General features: G+C 50.1%; 1 protein-coding gene across 2 annotated transcripts in view; it reads right to left on the bottom strand.

Annotated features, from left to right (window-relative positions):
* Window positions 1-650: 650 nt before the first annotated feature.
* The window catches only part of amer3 (APC membrane recruitment protein 3), a 172294-nt gene continuing 152929 nt past the window's right edge, over window positions 651-20015 (bottom strand). For both annotated transcript variants that reach the window (XM_038817098.1, XM_038817099.1), the window contains exon 3: window positions 651-3718. In XM_038817098.1, the coding sequence (XP_038673026.1) occupies window positions 3656-3718 (63 nt within the window). In that variant the 3' untranslated portion in view covers window positions 651-3655. The remainder of the gene's footprint in view (window positions 3719-20015) is intronic.

Here is a 20015-nt window from a genome sequence, read left to right as displayed (position 1 = left end):
CCTGCAGTAGACACTCCTGTGTATGTGGGTCACCAATTAAAAGTCTCAGCCATCTGATGCATTGTCATTGACTGTCAACTGTAGCTCTGGTTGCACTTTTGCCTTTTTGTATTTTGTTTCCCCAGTGTTACAGAAATTGTATTATGAGCAGTGAATACAGTAAACTAAGTTGAAATGAGTACATGTTAATTGCTACTACACCTGGAACAAGTATTTGGGGTCTTCGATAGTGAGGAAAGAGGAGGTAAAAGGACAAGCGTTACATCTCCTGCACTTATATGGAAAGGTGCTCTGGGAAACGGATTGGGTCATGGATGACAGAGGAGTGGACCAAATGTTGTGGATGGGATGATCCCTTTGGAATTCTGTCAGTGGAGGAGAATCATAGAATCTCTACAATGCAGAAGGAGGCTATTGGGCCCATCAAGTCTGCACCAAACCTTGGAAAGAGTACCCGACCTAGGCCCACGCTCCCACCCTATCCCCATAGCCCAGTAGCCCCACCTATCCTTTTTGGACACTAAGGGGCAATTTAGCATGGCCCATCCACCTAACCTGCACATATTTAGACTATGGGAGGAAACAGGAGCACCCTAGGAAACACACGCAGACAAGAGGAGAATGTGCAAACTCTTCACAGTCACCCGAGGCCGGAATTCAACCCGGGTCCCTAGCACTGTGAGGCAACACTGCTAACCATTGTGCCACTGCAGGCCAAAGAAAAGATGTGTTTAATGATGGAATCATGATGTAGTTGGCGGAAATGGAAGAAAATGATCTGCTGAATACAGAAGAGGGTAATGGGGTGCAGAATGAGCACACAGAGAACTCTTTTATGGTTAGAGTCATGGAGGTTTACACCACAGAAAGAGGTTCTTTGGCCCATCAAGCACCAATCTATTCTAGTTCCAGCACTTGGTCCGTAGACCAGTACACCATGGTGTTTTGAGTGCTCATATAAATGTTTCTTAAATGTTGTGAGGGTTCCCGCCTCTACCACCCTTTCAGGCAGTGAGTTCCAGATTCCCACTACATTCTGGCTGAAAAAGCTTTTTCTCAAATCCCCTCAAGGTCTCCTGCCCCTTACCTTAATTCCATGTCCCTTGGTTATTGACTCCTCTACTAAGGGGAAAAGGTTCATCCTATCTATTCTATCAATGCCCCCTCATAATTTTATACACCTCAATTACATTCCCCCTCAGCCTTCTCTGCTACAAGGAAAACAACCCCAGCCTATCCAGTCTCTCTCAGTAGCTGAAACGTTCCAGCCAGTCAACATTCTGGTGATTCTCCTCTGCACCCTCTCTAGTGCAATCACATCCTTCCTATAGTATGGCGACCAGAACTGCACACAGTACTCTAGCTGTGGCCTAACAAGCATTTTATACAGCTCTATTACAACTTCCCTGCTCTTATATTCTATTCTTCGGCTAATAGGGGTGAATACAGAAGTGTAGGAGATGGTTTGGAAACAGTTGAGCACCACATCAACCATGATAGGAGGAGATTCCCTAGTTCAGGAAAAAGGAAGATATATAACAGGTGCTGGTATGGACGTTGAATTATCAGACCTGATGCAAAAGAAAAATTGGGGGAACGGAATGCAATCTTTACAGGTTGTAGGGAATGAGGAATTGTAGCTGAAGTAGGTGAGGGAGTCATTGTGTTTACAATGAGTATTGTTGCCTGACCTCAGAAATAGAGACAGTGAAGCTGGGACTATACAATGGGGAGGAAAGGATGGAAATTGAAAAAATAGTTGATGACGTTTTCCAATCCAGGACCAGAGCAGGAAATGGCACCAATACAGTCATCAATAGTTACCTCTGATGTCCTCGACAATATGTATTGCTTATTCACATTGCAAAAACAGATGATCTAATCATTTTCATGTTGCTGCGTGTGATGGTCTGTGTGTGCAAATTGGCTGCCGTGTTTCCTAAGTTACAACAGTGACTACATTTCAAAAGTACTTCATTGACTGTTAAGTGTTTTGAGACATCTGGTAGTCCGGCAGAGCACAATATTAATGCAAGCCTTTCTTTTTTAATTTCATTGGTAGTCGTCAGGTCTTTTACAGTTCCTCTTTGTTTATTCAATTATCGGACTTCACAAAGGGTCATTATTGACCCTGTAAGCTTCTGCGTCCACTATTATTGAACAGACAATATTGTCCAGTGAAACACAGCTTGCGTGGGCATTGTGGAATTTTGTTACTCCCAGACAACTTAGAAGTGATATCAGAAAGCACATTTTCACTCAAAGATAATCTGGATGTTACGCCAGTGAAGCGTTCGTTACTTTCTTTTCATTCTATCATGGGGTGTGGGTATCACTGCCCAACACTAATTGCCTTTGAACTCGAGCAGCTTGCTAGAACTGTTCAGGGGGCAGTTGAGAGTTAACCACATTGTCGTGGGTCTAGAGTCACATGTCGGCCAAACTAGGTAAGGACTGCAGATTTCCTTCCCTAAAGGGCATGAGTGAACCAAATGATTTTGTTTACACCAATCAATGATACCTGTACTTTAATGACCACCTTTACTGAGACGAGTTTTCAACTCCAGATTTCGTTAATTGAATTGAAATTCCACCAGCTGCCATGGTGGGATTTGAACCTATGTCCGCAGAGCATTAGCCTGGGCCTCTGGATTACTAATTCACCACCATCTCCCCTGAACACGCTGATATTATAAATTGAATTTTTTGTCAGTTAAAAGTATCAAGAGATACAGTGGCAATTCAATGGAGTTGAGGAATGGATCAGTCATGATTTAACTGGGTGGAAGAACAAGCTCAAGGGGCTGAATTGTACCATTAACACAGAAGGTTGGTGTGACATATACCGTCATGCATGATCCTTCTGTACAGCCTATACTTCCAGAAAACACTGACAATCCAACATTAATGTCAGAACAAAGACTGTTACGAACGTTGTGAAAAGGATCCCATTGTGAGATGTGTGAAGTAATTAGCCAACATTCCGTGCAGCCTCACCCTAAACCTTCGTCTTCACTCAGGGATCAATCGGGTCCAAGATGCCTGGGTTCAGCTTTAACACTGGAAAAGGTAAACACTTCAGGACCTGGCTGAGGGTTTATGACAACCAGTGGACCACTAAGAGGACAAACTAAATTGCCCGCATAAATGACGGACAACTGCAAAACATCTTAAATGCAATTGTGGGCTTGAGGGTGGGGACACCATTGTGCAGCTTCAGCCAATGAGTGGGATCGACTGAGTGTTCGCTGAGAAACTAGTTTGTCAGATTGATTGGGAATATGCTTTAAATTAACCCCAGTTAGAAGCAGATTTCCAGACGATTCGAACAATTTTGCCTAAAACACAGCCTGAATCGGTGTTTTCGCCCAACACTGCAGAGGAGGGTGAAAAGGATTGCCAGGAATTGAAGCAAAATCCTTCCAGTCGAATCATGCATTTAATAATAGCTGTTGTTACTCTCAGCCAATGCCAGATGCTATGGTAATCATTCCAGATATGTTGTTTTCGTGCTGGAGCTTGTTTGGAACGTGTGGAGTGCTCCCAACATTGCTGGGCTGAGAGGCAAGTGATTGGAACTGATCTTGAAACAGGGAGAGAAAAAGGTTACAACTTTCTCTCTTGCAGCATAGTTGCTGTCCTTGTCTTTTGTGGGTCAATGATGAGCGCCTGTCCCTTCACTTCCTTTGGTGGTACTGGGCGAAGCCTGGAGGTTCAGCTGCAACAGAAAAGCAATAAATGGTGTTAGACATCTCACTCAGAGCAGGAGACCTGCAGAATCCACTGGAGCACCTCACTCTCACATCAAACACAACAAACCTCGAGTTTTATGTTTAATGAAGAGAACAATGCATGCTGGTGAATTAAAGCAATGGTAAACCACCACTGACAAAAACTGGCCAGAGAAACTGATTAGAATCAAGCATCAGGAGACAATGAGCCAAGGTTGTGGCTTTGGGTCAGAGCACACACAAGAGAAGTCAGGAATAGTACACATCTAAAACTAAATACAAAGGTGTGAGCGCGATTCTCCCAAAAGTGAACAGAGTCCCCGAACGAGCGCGTTTAGTTGTGTGTTTCCCAGCTCTTGCAGTGACGAGAAACACTTGGCTATTTAAAAAGGTATCCTGATCTGCGAGGCCCCCAAAATGAGCCCCAACCTCCTCCCCCAGCCCATTCGCAATAAAGGAGGATCCCCGACAACCCCCACAACACCCATGCCAGGCAACCCCAGCCCAATCCCATGCATGCAAAAACTGCCAGCCTAGCACCTTGGTCGTGCCAACCTGGCACACTGAAAGTGCCAATGCCAGCTGGCAGAGCCACCGAGACACTGCCAGGCAGGCACCCAGGTAGCATTGCCAAGATGCCAAGCTGGCACCACCCTTCCCAAAGGGAATGCAGCTGGGGGCCTCCGATCCCCTTGGAGACCCCCATGAGTGCCGTTCCGTCTGGTTCCCCATTTGTGCAAACCACATTTTTTCCCCAAAAAATATGCTTTATTCATAAAATCTCAAATAAACATTACAGAACATTTCAAATTGTTGTGACTGTACATTTCCATCAAAGTTACATATTCACTTGACTTTCTTACATTCAATTCGGATGACATTCCACACATTTCCCTATTTACTTTACAATTCTTTCTTTAGTATTTACATCATCATGTTTCTTTTAATACTTTTGTACATTGGAGTGTTAATGACCCAGACCGAGGGGTTTTACACTGTTACCCGCCCCTTGGTGTACATTTACTGGTAAGACCTTACACAGTGGCCTTTCCCCATTGCGCCTTGGCGGCAGCTGCCCCAAGCTTGAGTGCGTCCCTCGCACGTGGTCCTTGACCTTGGAATGTGCCAGTCTGCAACACTCAGTCGAGGACAATTCTTTGCACTGGAAGATCAGCAAGTTTCGGGCAGACCAAAGAGCGTCTTTCACCGAGTTGATGATCTTCCAGCAGCAGTTGATGTTTGTCTCGGTGTGTGTCCCTGGAAACAGTCCGTAGAGCACAGAGTCCTGTGTCACAGAGCTGCTCGGGATGAACCTTGACAAATACCACCGCATCTCTCTCCAGACCTTCTTTGCAAAGGCACATTCCACAAGGAGGTGTGTGACCATCTCATCTCCCCCCAGCCACTCGGCGGGCAGCGTGCGACGGCGCAGAGCCTTCGGGTGTACATGAAGAATCTGACGGGGAGGGCCCTTCTCACCATCAGCCAAGCTAGGTCTTGGTGCTTGCTTGATAGTTCTGGTGATGAAGCGTTCTGCCAGATGACTCTGACAGTCTGCTCAGGGAACCATACAACATCCTCCACAGTCTCCTTTTCCCTGAGGGCCTCGAGGACATTAAGTGCTGACCACTGCTTCATTGCCTTGTGGTCAAAGGTGTTTTTCTGAAATAATTTTTCCACAAGGGGCAGGTGATATGGCACAGTCCAACTACTTGGAGCGTTCCATGGCAATGAGGCCAGGCCCACCATTCGTAACACCGGGGACAGGTTGAACCTCAGTATGTAGTGACACTTGGTGTTTGCATACCGAGGGTCCATGCACAGCTTGATGCAGCTGCACACAAAGGTGGCCATCAGGATGAGGGAGACGTTTCTCCCTCCCTTATCCAGAGATTTGTACATGGTGTCCCTTCGGACACGGTCCATCTTGGATCACCAGATGAATTTGAAGATGACATGGGTAACTTCTGCGGCGTAGGGTCGGGTAATGGGCCAGACCTGCGCCACGTACAGCAACACCGAGAATACCTCACACCTGATGACCAGGGTTTTGCCCGCAATGGAAAGGGAGCGTTGCTCCCACCAGCCCAGTTTCTGTCTTACCTTGGCGATGTGCTCCTCCCAGTTTTTGGTGCACGCCTGAACCGCTCCGAACCATATCGCCAGCACCTTCAGGTAATCTGACCTGACGGTGAAGGGGACAAAGGACCGGTCGGCCTAGTTACCAGAGAACATGTTCTTGCCGCGGTTTACCTTGGCTCCTGAAGCCAGTTCAAACTGGTCGCAGGCGTTCAAGAGCCTGAGTACCGACACGGGATCTGAGCAGAAGACGACGACGTCGTCCATGTACAGGGAGGCCTTGATTTGCGTGCCTCCGCTGCCTGGGATCGGCACTCATCTTATATCCAGATCCTTCCTGATGGACTCGGCAAAAGGTTCTATGCAGCACACAAACAGGGCAGAGGAGAGGGGGCAGCCCTGCCTGACTTCAGATTTGAGCTGGAAATTTTCTGATTGCCACCCATTGATTGAGACTGCGCTATAGATGTTTGTATATTTGTGCAAACCACTGCTAAAAAGCGTACACCTGAGGTCTCACAGTAGCATGGTGGTTAGCATCAATGCTTCACAGCTCCAGGGTCCCAGGTTCGATTCCCGGCTGGGTCACTGTCTGTGTGGAGTCTGCACGTCCTCCCCGTGTGTGCGTGGGTTTCCTCTGGGTGCTCCGGTTTCCTCCCACAGTCCAAAGATGTGCGGGTTAGGTGGATTGGCCATGCTAAATTGCCCGTAGTGTAAGGTTAATGGGGGGATTGTTGGGTTACGGGTATGCGGGTTACGTGGGTTTAAGTAGGGTGATCATTGCTCGGCACAACATCGAGGGCCGAAGGGCCTGTTCTGTGCTGTACTGTTCTATGTTCTATGTCTCGGAAGCAAAGAGGTTGAATCCCAAAATCTCAGGTACATCGGGAATCTGCACATCAGAGTGAGGCTTACTGCCTCGCTCTAATATGCAGATTTGCTAAAAGGTGGACGGGATTCACATCGCAACGTCTCACGAGATCGTGTTGAATCTCACGAGGCGTTACAAGCTGGCTAGATCCTGGAAGCGGGGTCTCGTGGCTTTCAACAGGCATGCTGCACCGTGGAGAACTGCTTTTCGGGCACAGTATGGCCGTTGGATCGCGCCCTCTGATTTCATTGAAAGAAGCAGATAGTTTAGTGATTGCCGAGAAGTCAATTTGGGGGAAATGTTAGGGGTGATACTGATCATCGGCAGTATTCCGATATGCAATTTGAAATGTAACATAGATCAAAATAGTTAATATTTTCGAACAAAAATGAGTGCTCGTTGCACCAAATGAGTGACACTTGACAAGCCAGATAATGGCCCGGATTCTCCGGCCTTTGCGATTCACTTTTCCTGCCGGCAACGCACCCCCGCCCACAGGTTTCCTGGAGTGTTATGGTTTCAATGGGAAATCCATTTGAAAAGTGGCGGAAAGATAGAATCGTGCCGCCAACAAATTGTGTACTGCTGAGAAACACACGGTTGGGGAATGAGAGAATCCCACCCAATGCGATTGGTAACTGGGTCGTGACCCGCATTTTTTTTTAAGAGTTAGAATGGTTGAAGCATTGAAGAAAGCCATTCAGTCCGATGTGTCCTTGCCGGTTCTCTGCTACAGCCACTGATCAATGTGCACTGTCCCACCTTTACTCCATAACCCTGCAATTAATTGTTGTTTGGATATTGACTGATTCTCTTTTGAATGCCACAATTGAATCTGTCCCCTCCATTCTCAGATGGTGCATTTCTCATCCTGACCACTCACTCCAAAAGCAAGTTTGTCCTTATGGCATTGCTGCTTCTATTGCCAGTTAGCCTTGACTAAGTGGGAGCACTTACATATCTGAATCAATATCTTGTGGATTCAGGCCTTACTCCAGAGACTAGAAGACACAGTTAGGGCTGACTATTCAGATGGTACTGAGGGACGCTACACTGGAGCCGTCATCTTTCAGATGAGATGTTAAATTAAAAGACAACACATCCTCTCAGGTAGGCATGTAAGATCAAATGGCTCAATTTGAAGAACTGGGGCCGGGATTCTTCAAAATGGTGGCTAAGTGGAAACGCCGGCGTAAACACTGGAGTGTTTCACACCGGCGTCAATGGGCCTCTTGGCCCAGCGATTCTGTGGCCCACAGGGGGCCAGAGTGTTGCACGTAGTTCCAACATGCCGATACGCGGCCCGGCACTTCTGGCCGCTTCCGCGCCGCCCCCACATGACATGGCAGATCCACACAGCGGACCGGCGCAGGAGAAGGTATTCCCCCCCCATGTCGCGTGCGCCCACCAATCAGTGGCCCCCGATTGCCGAACTGGCCGTTGTGGAGCGCCCCCCCCCCCCTCGAGATTGATCCTTCCCGCCCCCCACCAGGATAGCCACTGCAGCCGTGATGGAGAGCTGCCGCTGGGTGGAACCATACGTGAACCACACCGGCGGGAACTCGGCCTGTCGCCCACAGAGAATCGCCGCGGGGGCCTCTTTCAATGGCCCCAAACCGGTGCCTCATCGACTGCGTGCGCACGACTGCCGCTGATTCTCCGGTCGCCGGATGTTAATGTCCCGCGTCGGACCGATCGCGGGTCTGACGCCCCATTCTCCACCCCTGCGCCGAGCGCGATTACGGTGCAGATGCTCGGAGAATCCTGAGCAGGGTATTTCTCCCAGTACCCTGACTATCATTTATCAACTAAAGCAAATTGTTTAGTCATTAATACATTGTTGTCTGCATAATTTGGCCACTACATTTACCCACAAAATTGTACGGTCTATTATTGTTTTGCAAGGCATTATAGGATGCACTGAGGACGTGAGTGCCATATTAAATACAATCCTTTTCTTGTTGCTTTTTCTTTTTTTTTTAATAAACAATTTTATTGAGGTAGTTTTTGGCTTTATAAACAGTTACAGACATCATCAGAAAGGAAGCAAAAAAGGCAAAAATGTGCAAACATCCACGTACTTTCAATACTTCCATCATACCGTATTGCACAAGCCCGCTCCCCTCCCACCCGTACTACCCGCCATATTTTCCCTCCTACTCTACTCTACCCCCCCCCCCCCCTCCCCCCCACCCCCCTGCTGACGCTCACTCTCCCGCAAAGAAGTCAATAAATGGTTGCCACCTCCGGGTGAACCCCTGCACAGATCCCCTCAAGGCGAACTTAATTTTTTCCATCCCCAGGAAACTTGACATGTCCGCAAGCCACCACTCAGTCTTCGGGGGCTTTGAGTCCCTCCACGCCAATAATATTCGTCGCCGGGCTATCAGGGAAGCAAAGGCCAGCACATCGGCCGCTTTCTCCCCCTGGACGCCCGGGTCTTCCGAAACCCCAAAAATTGCCACCCCTGGACTCATCACCACCCTTGTTTTTAGCACCTGGGCCATGACCCCCGCAAATCCCTCCCAGTACCCCCTCAGCTCAGGGCATGCCCAAAACATGTGCACATGGTTCGCTGGTCCTCCCGCGCACCTAGCGCATTTGTCCTCTATCCCGAAAAATTTGCTCATCCGAGCCACCGTCATATGGGCCCGGTGAACGACCTTAAATTGGATCAGCCCGAGCCTTGCACATGTCGCGGTCGAGTTTACCCTACTCAGGGCCTCTGCCCACAGCCCATCCTCCATTTCCCCGCCTAGCTCCTCCTCCCATTTAAGTTTCAGTTCCTCTGTCTGGGACCCTTCCTCCCTCATGAGCACCTTATAAATACCTGAGACTCTACCCTCCCCTTCGTCCCTCCCAGAGACTATTCTGTCTAGGATCCCCATTGGCGGGAGGCGCGGGAAAGATGGGACCTGTCTACGAACAAAGTCCCGCAGCTGTAGGTATCTAAAATCATTTCCCCCTACCAACCCAAATTTCTCCTCCAAGCTCCTCAAACTCGCGAAGCTCCCTTCCAGGAACATATCACCCACCCTTCCCGCCCCTGCTCGCCGCCATACTCGGAACCCCCCATCCATACTGCCGGGGGCAAACCGATGGTTGTCGCAGATTGGCGCCCAGACAGACGCCCCCATCTCCCCCACATGCCTCCTCCACTGGCCCCATATCCGCAGGGTCGCCACCACTACCGGGCTGGTGGTGTACTTGGCCGGCGGCAGCGGTAGAGGAGCCGTGACCAGGGCTTCCAAACTGGAGCCCCTGCACGAAGCCGCCTCCACTCGCTCCCAAATAGACCCCGTACCCACCATCCACTTCCTTATCATAGCGATGTTGGCTGCCCAGTAATAATTGACCAGACTCGGCAACGCCAGCCCTCCCTCGCTGCGGTTCCTCTCCAACATCGCCTTCTTCACCCGCGGAGACTTTCCCGCCCAGACAAAGCTCATGATCAGCCCGTTAACTCTTTTGAAGAAGGACTGTGGGATAAAGATCGGGAGGCACTGAAAAATAAACAAAAATCGAGGGAGGATTGTCATCTTTACAGTCTGCACCCTCCCTGCCAGCGACAGCGGGAGTGCATCCCATCTCCGAAACTCTCCCTTCATTTGCTCCACCACCCTGGCCAAATTTAACTTGTGCAGCCTGCCCCAGTCTCGCGCCACCTGGATTCCCAAATACCGGAAATTTTCCTCAACTAACCTAAACGGTAGCCCTCTCAATCTGTTCTCCTGGCCCCTTGCCTGTACCACAAACATTTCACTCTTGACCGTATTTAATTTGTATCCTGAGAACTGGCCGAACTCCCTCAGCATTCCCAGTATAGTTCCCATCCCGGCCACTGGGTCCGACACGTACAGGAGCAGGTCGTCTGCATAAAGAGAAACCCTATGTTCAACCCCGCCCCTCACCATCCCCTTCCAACCCTCTGCGGCTCTCAGCGCAATCGCCAGCGGCTCTATGGCCAGCGCAAACAGCAGCGGGGAGAGCGGGCAGCCCTGCCTGGTCCCTCGGTACAACCTAAAGTACTCCGACACTTCTCTGTTGGTCCTGACGCTGGCCCTCGGGGCCTGATATAATAATTTGATCCAATCCACCAATCCCTCCCCGAACCCAAACCGTCCGAGCACCTCCCATAGATATTCCCACTCCACCCGGTCAAAGGCCTTCTCGGCGTCCATAGCCACCACTACCTCCACCTCTCTACCCGCCGGGGGCATCATTATCACATTGAGCAATCTCCTCAGATTGGCCGCCAGCTGCCTACCTTTCACGAACCCCGTTTGATCCTCCCCAATCACCTCCGGTACACAGTCCTCCATTCTACCCGCCAGTACCTTTGCCAGGAGCTTGGCATCTACATTAATCAGGGAGATTGGCCTGTAGGACCCGCACACCTCCGGGTCTTTACCCCGCTTTAATATCAGAGATATGGTGGCTTGTGACATCGTCGGCGGCAGGGTCCCTCTGTCCCTTGCCTCATTGAAAACCCTCGCCAAGACCGGGCCCACCAGCTCAGAGAACTTCCTATAAAACTCTACTGGGTATCCATCCGGCCCCGGGGACTTCCCCGACTGCATGGCCTTTAGGCCCCCCAATACCTCCTCTACTCTAATCGGGGCCCCCAGCTCTTCCACTCGCCCCCCCCCAACTGTTGGGAATGTTAACCCATCCAGAAACCTTTTCATCCCCTCCGGTTCTTCTGGCGGCTCCGAAGTATACAGCTTACGATAGAAGTCCCGGAATACCCTATTCAATTCTGCCGGATCCTCCACTTTGTGCCCCCCCTCGTCCCTCACTCTACCTATTTCCCTGGCCGCCTCCCTCCTCCTAAGTTGCTGCGCTAACAGTCTGCTAGCCTTTTCCCCATACTCGTACACCACTCCCCTCGCCTTCCTAAGCTGTTCCACGGCCCTGCTCGTGGATAGTGCCCCCAGTTCCGCCTGTAGCCTCTGCCTTTCCCTGAATAAAACCTCCCCCGGGGACTCCGCGTGCTCTTCATCTATCCGGCCCATTTCCCTGACCAATCTATCCATCTCTGCCCGGTCTGCCTTGGCTCTATGGGCCCCAATTGAAATCAGCTCCCCCCGCACTACTGCCTTTAGCGCCTCCCACACGGTCGCCGCTGAGACCTCCCCAGTGTCATTCACCTGCAGGTAATTTTTTATACATTTCCGAAGCCTCTCGCAGATCCCCTCCTCCGACAGCAGTCCCACATCTAGCCTCCATTGCGGGCGTTGATACCTCGCTCCCCCGAACTGCAGGTCCACCCAATGCGGGGCATGGTCTGAAATGGTAATTGCTGAGTATTCCGTGTTCTTTACCTCCCCCCTACAGTCCCTGCTTAGCACAAAGAAATCTATCCTGGAATATACTTTGTGGACGTGCGAGTAGAACGAGTAGCCCCTTCCTGTTGGCTGTCCCTCCCTCCAGGGGTCCACTGCCCCCATTTGCTCCATAAACCCTTTCAGCTCCCTTGCCATTGCTGAGAGCCTACCCGTTCTGGGACACGACCGATCCAAAGTCGGGTCAAGGACCATGTTAAAGTCCCCTCCCATTATTAGCCTGCGAGAATCCAAGTCCGGGATCTTCCCCAGCACTCTTTTAATGAAGTCCACGTCATCCCAGTTCGGGGCATATATATTCACCAGCACCACTCTTCTCCCCTCCAGCCTGCCCCGTACCATCAGGTATCTGCCCCCCCTGTCTGCGGATATGCCCTCTGCCTCAAATTGCACACGCTTGTTGATCATGATTGCCACCCCTCTGGACTTCGAGTCCAAGTCCGAGTGGAAGACCTGGCTAATCCAGCCCTTCCTTAGCCTGGTCTGGTCTGACACTTTCAGATGTGTCTCCTGCAACATAATTACGTCCGCCCTCAGGGCCCGCAAGTGCGCGAACACCCGCGCCCTCTTAACCGGCCCATTCAGTCCCTTGACGTTCCAGGTGATCAGCCTGGTCGGGGGGCACATCCCACCCCCCCCACCCCGCCGGTCAGCCATAGCCTTTCTCGGGCCGGCCCCTGACCCGTGCGTCGCGCCCTTCCTGGCCCGCCCTATAGCTGCCTCCACCCTCGACCTCCTTTCCAGTGCCTATTTCAAGTCCCTCTCCCGTCAGCAGAACAACCCCCCCCTCCCCTAACCCCATCCCCCGATACCCCCACCCCTGCCATCTACTGGCTATAGCTTTCCCCCCCATCTGACTTCCTTGACTAGCCAATCTGCTAGCCCGGTGACTCAACACTCCGGTGCCTTCCTGTCCCATTCCCCTTGTTTCCCCGCCCTCCTCCCCACCCACTGGGGCAAGCCGGCTCCAGTGTCTTCCGCGAGCTGCACAAAAAGCCCAAACAGGAAAAAAAAAAGGGAAAAAACATAGAAAAAAGAGAAAAAGCACATAAATGTCCATGAACAAAGGAAAGAGTCTCAAATGTTCCGTTTGGCCCCATTGGCCCAGCAAACCGTTGAGCAGCAGTCCAGGCACATTCGGCGTTCCTCCCCACAGAAATCCTCGGGCCCTAACTCGTGTCCTTAGGGCCTCCTTTCGGGACCATCCCCAGGTCCCTCACAAAATCCATCGCTTCTTCGGGCTCGGAAAAGTAGTGGTGTTGACCCTGGTGCGTGACCCATAGCCGAGCTGGGAACAGCAGACCAAACTTCACGTGCTTCTTGAACAGCACCTCCTTGACATTCTTAAAGGCTGCTCGCCGCCGAGCCACCTCCTGGCTTAGGTCCTGATAGATGCGGAGCACACTGTTATTCCACGTGCTGCTCCTGGCGCTCTTTGCCCACTGCAGCACCCGCTCCTTGTCCACGAACCTGTGGAACCTAATCACCATCGGGCGGGGGGGTCCGCCCAGCCGCCCCTGCCTTGCCTGCACCCTGTGTGCCCCCTCCAGCTCCAGCGGTCGCGGAAAGGCTTCAGCCCCCATCAGCTGCTTCAGCAGGTCTGCTACAAACGCTGCAGCATCAGCTCCCTCCGCCCCCTCCGGGAGGCCGACCATCCTCAGATTGTTCCTGCGGACTCTATTCTCCAGCTCCTCTACTCTGTCCAGCAGTCTTCTCTGCCGCTCTTTCAGGCCGTCCACTTCTAGCGCTGCAACCGTTTGCGCATCCGCCTGCTCCTCCACCGCTTCTCCCAGCTCCTTAACTTTAACATCCTGGGCGTCCATCCTCTGGTTCAGCTGATCCACCGCTTTCTGGATTGGGTCCAAGCTGTCCCGCTTCAGCGCTTCAAAACTGGACTTCATTACCTGGAGCATGTTATCCAGCGCCAGCTGGATTGCTGAGTCCGGGTTCCGTGTGTCCGCCATCTTAGGTCCCAGGTAATTTTCTTCCGGTCCTTGTCTCTGTCCCTTTTTCTCCTTCTTCTTCTGCTTTCTGGAATCCCGCTGTTCCATATGCCGCAGCCCGCTCCTCAGCGCCTCCGCTGCCGCTTTCCTTCGCCCAGCTCCTTCAATTTGACCTCTTGGGCATCTGAAGTGGGTCCAAGCTGTCCCTCCTCAGCAACTCCAAACTTTTTCTTTTTCCCTTTGTCCTGGAGGAAGGAAGGTCCGTGGGTCCGCCATCTTAACCTGCAGGTCAGCTTCCTCCTTCTCTCTCTCTCTCCTTCTTCCTCACCTGCTGGCCTCCACACTTACATCCTCTGCAGCCCGCTCTCCTCCTCTGTTCCAGGCAGCCTTTCTGCCGCCTCCGTAGTCCCGCTATCGCGGGGAAACAGCTGTTCCAGCCGGCCGGAGTGAGAGCCCACCGAATGTGCGGCTCACTCGGACATCGCCGCCACCGGAAGTCTCTTGTTGCTTTTTCAAGGTATAAGTATTGGCTCTGACTGATGGCACATTGTCATTTCTGCTCTGGTGTAGCATGATGTTTGCAGCTTTCTGTACTCTGCCCCAACAGAATTTATCAGTGCAACTTCAGAAGATCAGCCACTTCTGCCGAGTTGTGGCAATTTTCTGTTTTACAACCTGCATCATGTGGTCTCTTTGAGATTGCTAAAAGGTGTTCAATTCGAGACAGCTTTCCACTGCAGGCCCTTGCTCAGTGGGGCCTGGACAGCCTGACTCATTTCACATCCAATCCTTTCAGGAAATGAACAAAGGATGCTGTTAAATTTAAACGCCGGTCCCAGCATTGCAGAGCCAACCCATCACAGAACCCAATCCACAGCAATAATCTGATAAACAATTAAGATGGCTTGTATATAAAACAGAAAACAGTTTATACACAGTGTGATGGATAGTTTATTTATAGAGTACCGGATAACTCGGAATCGCGATGAGGCTTAATCTCATTGAGGGGTTGCAATATCATACAAAACATGAGAACAAAGCTGAAGTGAGGCCTCAAATTACACTAGAGTGTTAATCACTGGAAAGAATTTGTGTGAGTTCAGTTAAAGGATAATGTCCTGTTTATTCATAGTCAACACTGGCAGAGTGGGTCAGACTAGATAACACTCAACCTCTGTGGCAGCCTATGTGATCTGAATTATGAGTTTTTTTTCACAAGCCAATTAGTCTGCTTATTAAAGCTCATCATTGTTTTTTCACACACATTTCATTATGTATTTTTTTAATAACGTTGACATGTTTTTTTAAAAAGTCTTAAATTCATGTACAAAACCAATTAGTACTCAGTTGTTAAAGTGCTTCTTGCAACGATACTATTTCACCAACTATATGCAGTTAGTTAAGGCTTTTAATACACCCTGAGACATTGCATACTAATCAGCAGGAGACAGATTGCTCATGCTGTTAATGACTAGTGTATGCCATGAGCACCCTGAAAAGTCTTGTTCATTGGTCCAGTGGTAATTGAAAACAGGACAATTGAATAGGTGATGGATGAGATGATCATTCAATTGAGGACAAGTGAACCAATAGACCTGTCTTCATTTTTATGTTACACAGAGTAATTGGACCTCTCATACAAATGTACCCCAGCCTCACAGTTCCAGTCCCTTCCTGTTGTACATTTATTCCCTTGTACGTTCAGTAAGTTTGTTAGGAATTTTGCCACAGATATGAGTACAGACATGTATATTTAAGAAAAGTAAACTGTAAAATCCAATGGAAGAGGCACAATAGGATAGGAATGAACAAAGGTTTATTACGGTATAGACGATAGTTACAAAAGCAACAGTTCCTCTCCCCAAAGGGCCCTCCTCCTCGGCCTGCACCCAGGTCTGGGTTTTTATACTGAGAGGTTAACGGGCAACACCGCCCCCAATTACCGGGGGGAGTTCATACTCTGTGGTAAAGGCGGGGAATCTTATAGAGCATAGACCTCGGCCCCAAGAGGTTCGTAACACCCCACCCAATCCCAGGTCCGGAGAAACGTTCATGTCCATAGGCTGAGGCAGAGGCCCTCTCATGCGCGTTGGCAGTGGGCAAAGGTCTGGTGTCAATGGGGTGGGGCCAGGAGGTGTGTAACACATCGGTGACCGCCGTTTTCATGCAGAGTGCCGAGACGGGTGTGGTGCAACCGGTAAGGACGCCGGCGTTGAAGGCAGCTGGATGACTACTTCGGGTGGGCCAGTGTCAATGTTGGGGTTTGTGTCAGAGTTTTCCGAGGATGCTTTGGGCCTTGATGGGCAGAGGTAACGGAGATCAGGATGGTGATCTGGGCGGAGCTCTAGGGGGTGATGTAGGTGGTGATGGAGCCTGTTCTGGAAGTTCCTACATGCGGCGGTGGATGCAGTCCAAGCGGCGGTTGGCTTCATGACCCTATGTCCAGCCTGAATAGAAAACCGGACTAGTTTCTCTGAGCACTTCACCCGGGATCCATGTGGAGCTGGCGCTGAAATTCCGAACATATATTAAGTCCCGGGGCTCGAAGTCGCGCAGCTGCATCAATGACCAGTGTCTGTCTTTGAGTGGTCTTGCCGCTGGCGGATCTATGCACCTATGTCTGGGATGACGAATCTGAGGTGAGTCCTGAGCAGGTGTCCCTTCAGCAATTCCGCTCCCGAGGTGGCATGAAGGGTCCTCCGGTAACTGAAATGGAACCAGGCCAGCCGCATCTCCCAAGATCCGGTAGTCAGCTTCTTCATGGCCAGCTGGAAGGTTTGGACTGCCCACTCGGCCAACCCGTTTGAGGAAGGGTGATAGGGGGCAGTCCGCTTATGTCAGATTCTGTTTGAGGCCACAAACGACTCAAACTCCCTGTTGGCGAAAGCCGCGCAGTTATTGAAGCCAACACTTCTGGTATTCCATGGGTACTGAACTTGTGCCTGTTTACGGTCGGCTTCGTGGTCACGGTCTGCACCTTGTGAACCTCGAGCCACCTCGCATCCACCAAGACAAGGAACGTCGCCCTCTGGAATGGGTCGGCCAAATCTACGTGGATATGAGACCAAGGCTTTCCAAGCCACTTCCAAGGGCCGCAACGCTCGGCCATCTTCTCGATGTTAGAGTCTATCCCGGGCCACCAAACGTAGCTGTGGACAAGTATATTCACCTTGGATACCCCTGGGTGTCCTTTGTGGAAGTCGTGTAGTGAAGTCGTATGACCTCATTCCAGTGTGACCACCTGTGTCCCCCACAACAAAACAGCGTTCTGCACGCTCAGCTCCGGGAGCTTCATCATATAGGCTCCTCGATCAGAGCCGCTGTGACCGGCAAATTGTCCATGACGTGGAGGGCTACTATTTCTGCTGCGGCCGATGAGGGTGCAGGCAGCTTTTTGGAGAGGGGCAGGCAGCTCAATGCATCGGCATGCCAGATCCATGTGCCCGTGAGGTGTTCCAGTGTGTACTCGAACGCCGCAAGGAATAACGGCCATCACTGCAACCTGGCTGATGGGATCGGGTGAATCAAACAATCCTCTTTGAACAGTTCAGGCAGTGGCCCGTGGTCTATATAGACCCTGAATGCATGGCCATTGACATATTGGTAGAACTTGCACAAGCCAAGCACAACAGCGAGCCCTCCTTTTCGATCTGGGCATAGTTCCGCTCAGCGTTGACAAGTGTGAGAGACAAAAAGCGATTTGCCGTTCTGGTCCGTCGGACTTCTGGTGTGCGAGAATGGTCCCAATGGTCCTAATTATCAGGCGAGGCATCACACATGAGGCAAAGTATTTTTTCCTGGTTGAAGTGTGTGACCAGCTTCTTTGGTGACAGATGCCGCTTAAACTCTTGGAACGCCTTCTGGTACTGGGGGTACCATTCCCACTTTCTCTCAGTCCCAGTCCCATCCTCCTTGCCAGTGTAGAATCCAACGGAAGAGATGCAGGAACACATGGTAGGATAGGAATGAACAAAGGTTTATTACGGTATACACAATAATTACAAAAGCAACAACTCCTCTCCCTGAAGGGCCACTCTTCTCGACCTGCACCTAAGTCGAGGTTTTTATACTGAGAGGTTCCCCCTTCTAAAGGAAAAACACCACTCCTAATTATCAGAAGATTTCATGCACTGTAGTAAAGGCGGGTAATCTTATTGAGCATAGTCCTGGGCCCCCAAGGGGGTCGTAACATAAACAAAGCTTACAAATTTTTATAGAAACATTCAGAAGCTCCGGCAGCATCTTGTTGGAAGGACAGTGTCAGCAAGGTAAATCTATTCATGTAGACGTGGCATATCTAGCTAAGCCAGCATTTATTGCCCTCCTTAATTTCCCTTAAGAAGGTGCTGGTGAACGAACTGCCTTCTTGAACTGCTGCAGTCCATGTGATGTAGGTACACCCAGTGATGCGGGTGGGATGGGGGTGTATAACTTTAAAGGAGTTAATACCAGCATCTTAAAAAGCCTCTTAGTTTACAATATCACCTTTTGTAGTAAAACAACACAGAATAGCATCTCATAGGAGCAAGTTTTTTTTCTTTTGGAAACAAATGTAGAGTGCCCAATTAATTTTTTCCAATTAAGGGGCAATTTAGCGTAGCCAATCCGCCTACTCTGCATATCTTTGGGTTTCGGGGGTGAAACCCACGCAAACATGGAGAGAATGTTGGCTAAACCAGGGGCTGGTTTAGCTCACTGGGCTAAATCGCTGGCTTTTAAAGCAGACCAAGCAGGCCATCAGCACGGTTCGATTCCCGTACCAGCCTCCCCGAACAGGCGCAGGAATGTGGCGACTAGGGGCTTTTCACAGTAGCTTCATTGAAGCCTACTCGTGACAATAAGCGATTTTCATTTCATGTGCAAACTCCGCACGGACAGTGACCCAGAGCCGGATCGAACCTGGGACCTCGGTGACGTGAGACAGCAGTGCTAACCACTGTGCCACCGTGCTGCGCTCGCAGGAACAAGTTTTGATGCAACATTACATAAGGAAACATTAGGGCAGATGGCCGGAAGCCTGGTCAATGAGGTAGTTTTTAAGGAACATAACGGAGAAAAGGGGTAGAGTGGAGGAGAAATTAGGGAAGAGAATTTTAGATCTTCAGGCTTAGGTAGTTGAAAGGATGGGCACCAATGGCAGAGCAATTAAAATCATGCTTAAGAGGGTAGAATTAGATGAGTGCAAAGTTCTTGGACAGTTGTGGGGCTGAAGGAGATTACAGAGATTGAGAGGGGGTAAGGTCCTGGAGGAATTTGAAAACGAGGATGAGAGGTTTACAATTGCTGGTTCTGGGCCCAATATTGCAATGTAATTCAGTAAGTACACAGATAATGGGTGAATGGGATGAAATGAAAATCGCTTATTGTCACAAGTAGGCTTCAAAGGAAGTTACTGCGAAAAGCCCCTCGGCGCCACATTCCGGCACCTGTTCAGGAAGGCTGGTACGGGATCTGTTGTGAGTTAGGGTACGGATAGTAGACTGTAGCTGAGCTCTGAAACCAACCTTCATCAATCATTCCTGTCGGGCAGATTGATAATGATAACAGGTTGTTTTCTTTGGAGAACATAAGAAAGTTTGTCTCAACAGAGTTTTTAGTTTCTTCACTGAAATTCCAGAACACACAACACCTTTTATATGAAAGTCTCCATAGTCCCAGATGACCATAGGCTGCTTTCCACTTTGAGGGGCAGAGCTGACTGGTGGTGATTTAACCTGAGGATCACCACACTTCAGGTGAAGGACAAGGTTAAGAATGCGGGGCCTTCATGAAGCCTTCATGAATAACCTCAGCTGGTACAGGGATTGAATATGCACTGTTAGTCTCACTTTGCATCATGAACCAGTTATCCAGCCAACTGATCTAAACCGGCCCTAAATCTTTTATATACACTCCAGCCATCAATCTTGGCCCCTTGTCTGTCAAATTAAATTCTATTACTATTTATCGAATTAAGTTCCACTTAAGACTGTCAGGATTTATCCTGTTAGTATTGAATCTGCGTCAAACATTTTAAAGCTCGTCACATCCAAGTCCAGGTCATAAT

The sequence above is a fragment of the Scyliorhinus canicula genome, chromosome 13, assembly GCF_902713615.1.
Source record: "Scyliorhinus canicula chromosome 13, sScyCan1.1, whole genome shotgun sequence".
NCBI classification, from domain to species: domain Eukaryota; kingdom Metazoa; phylum Chordata; class Chondrichthyes; order Carcharhiniformes; family Scyliorhinidae; genus Scyliorhinus; species Scyliorhinus canicula.
Note: the sequence above shows the minus strand (reverse complement) of the source record. Positions and strands in the feature narration are given on the sequence as shown.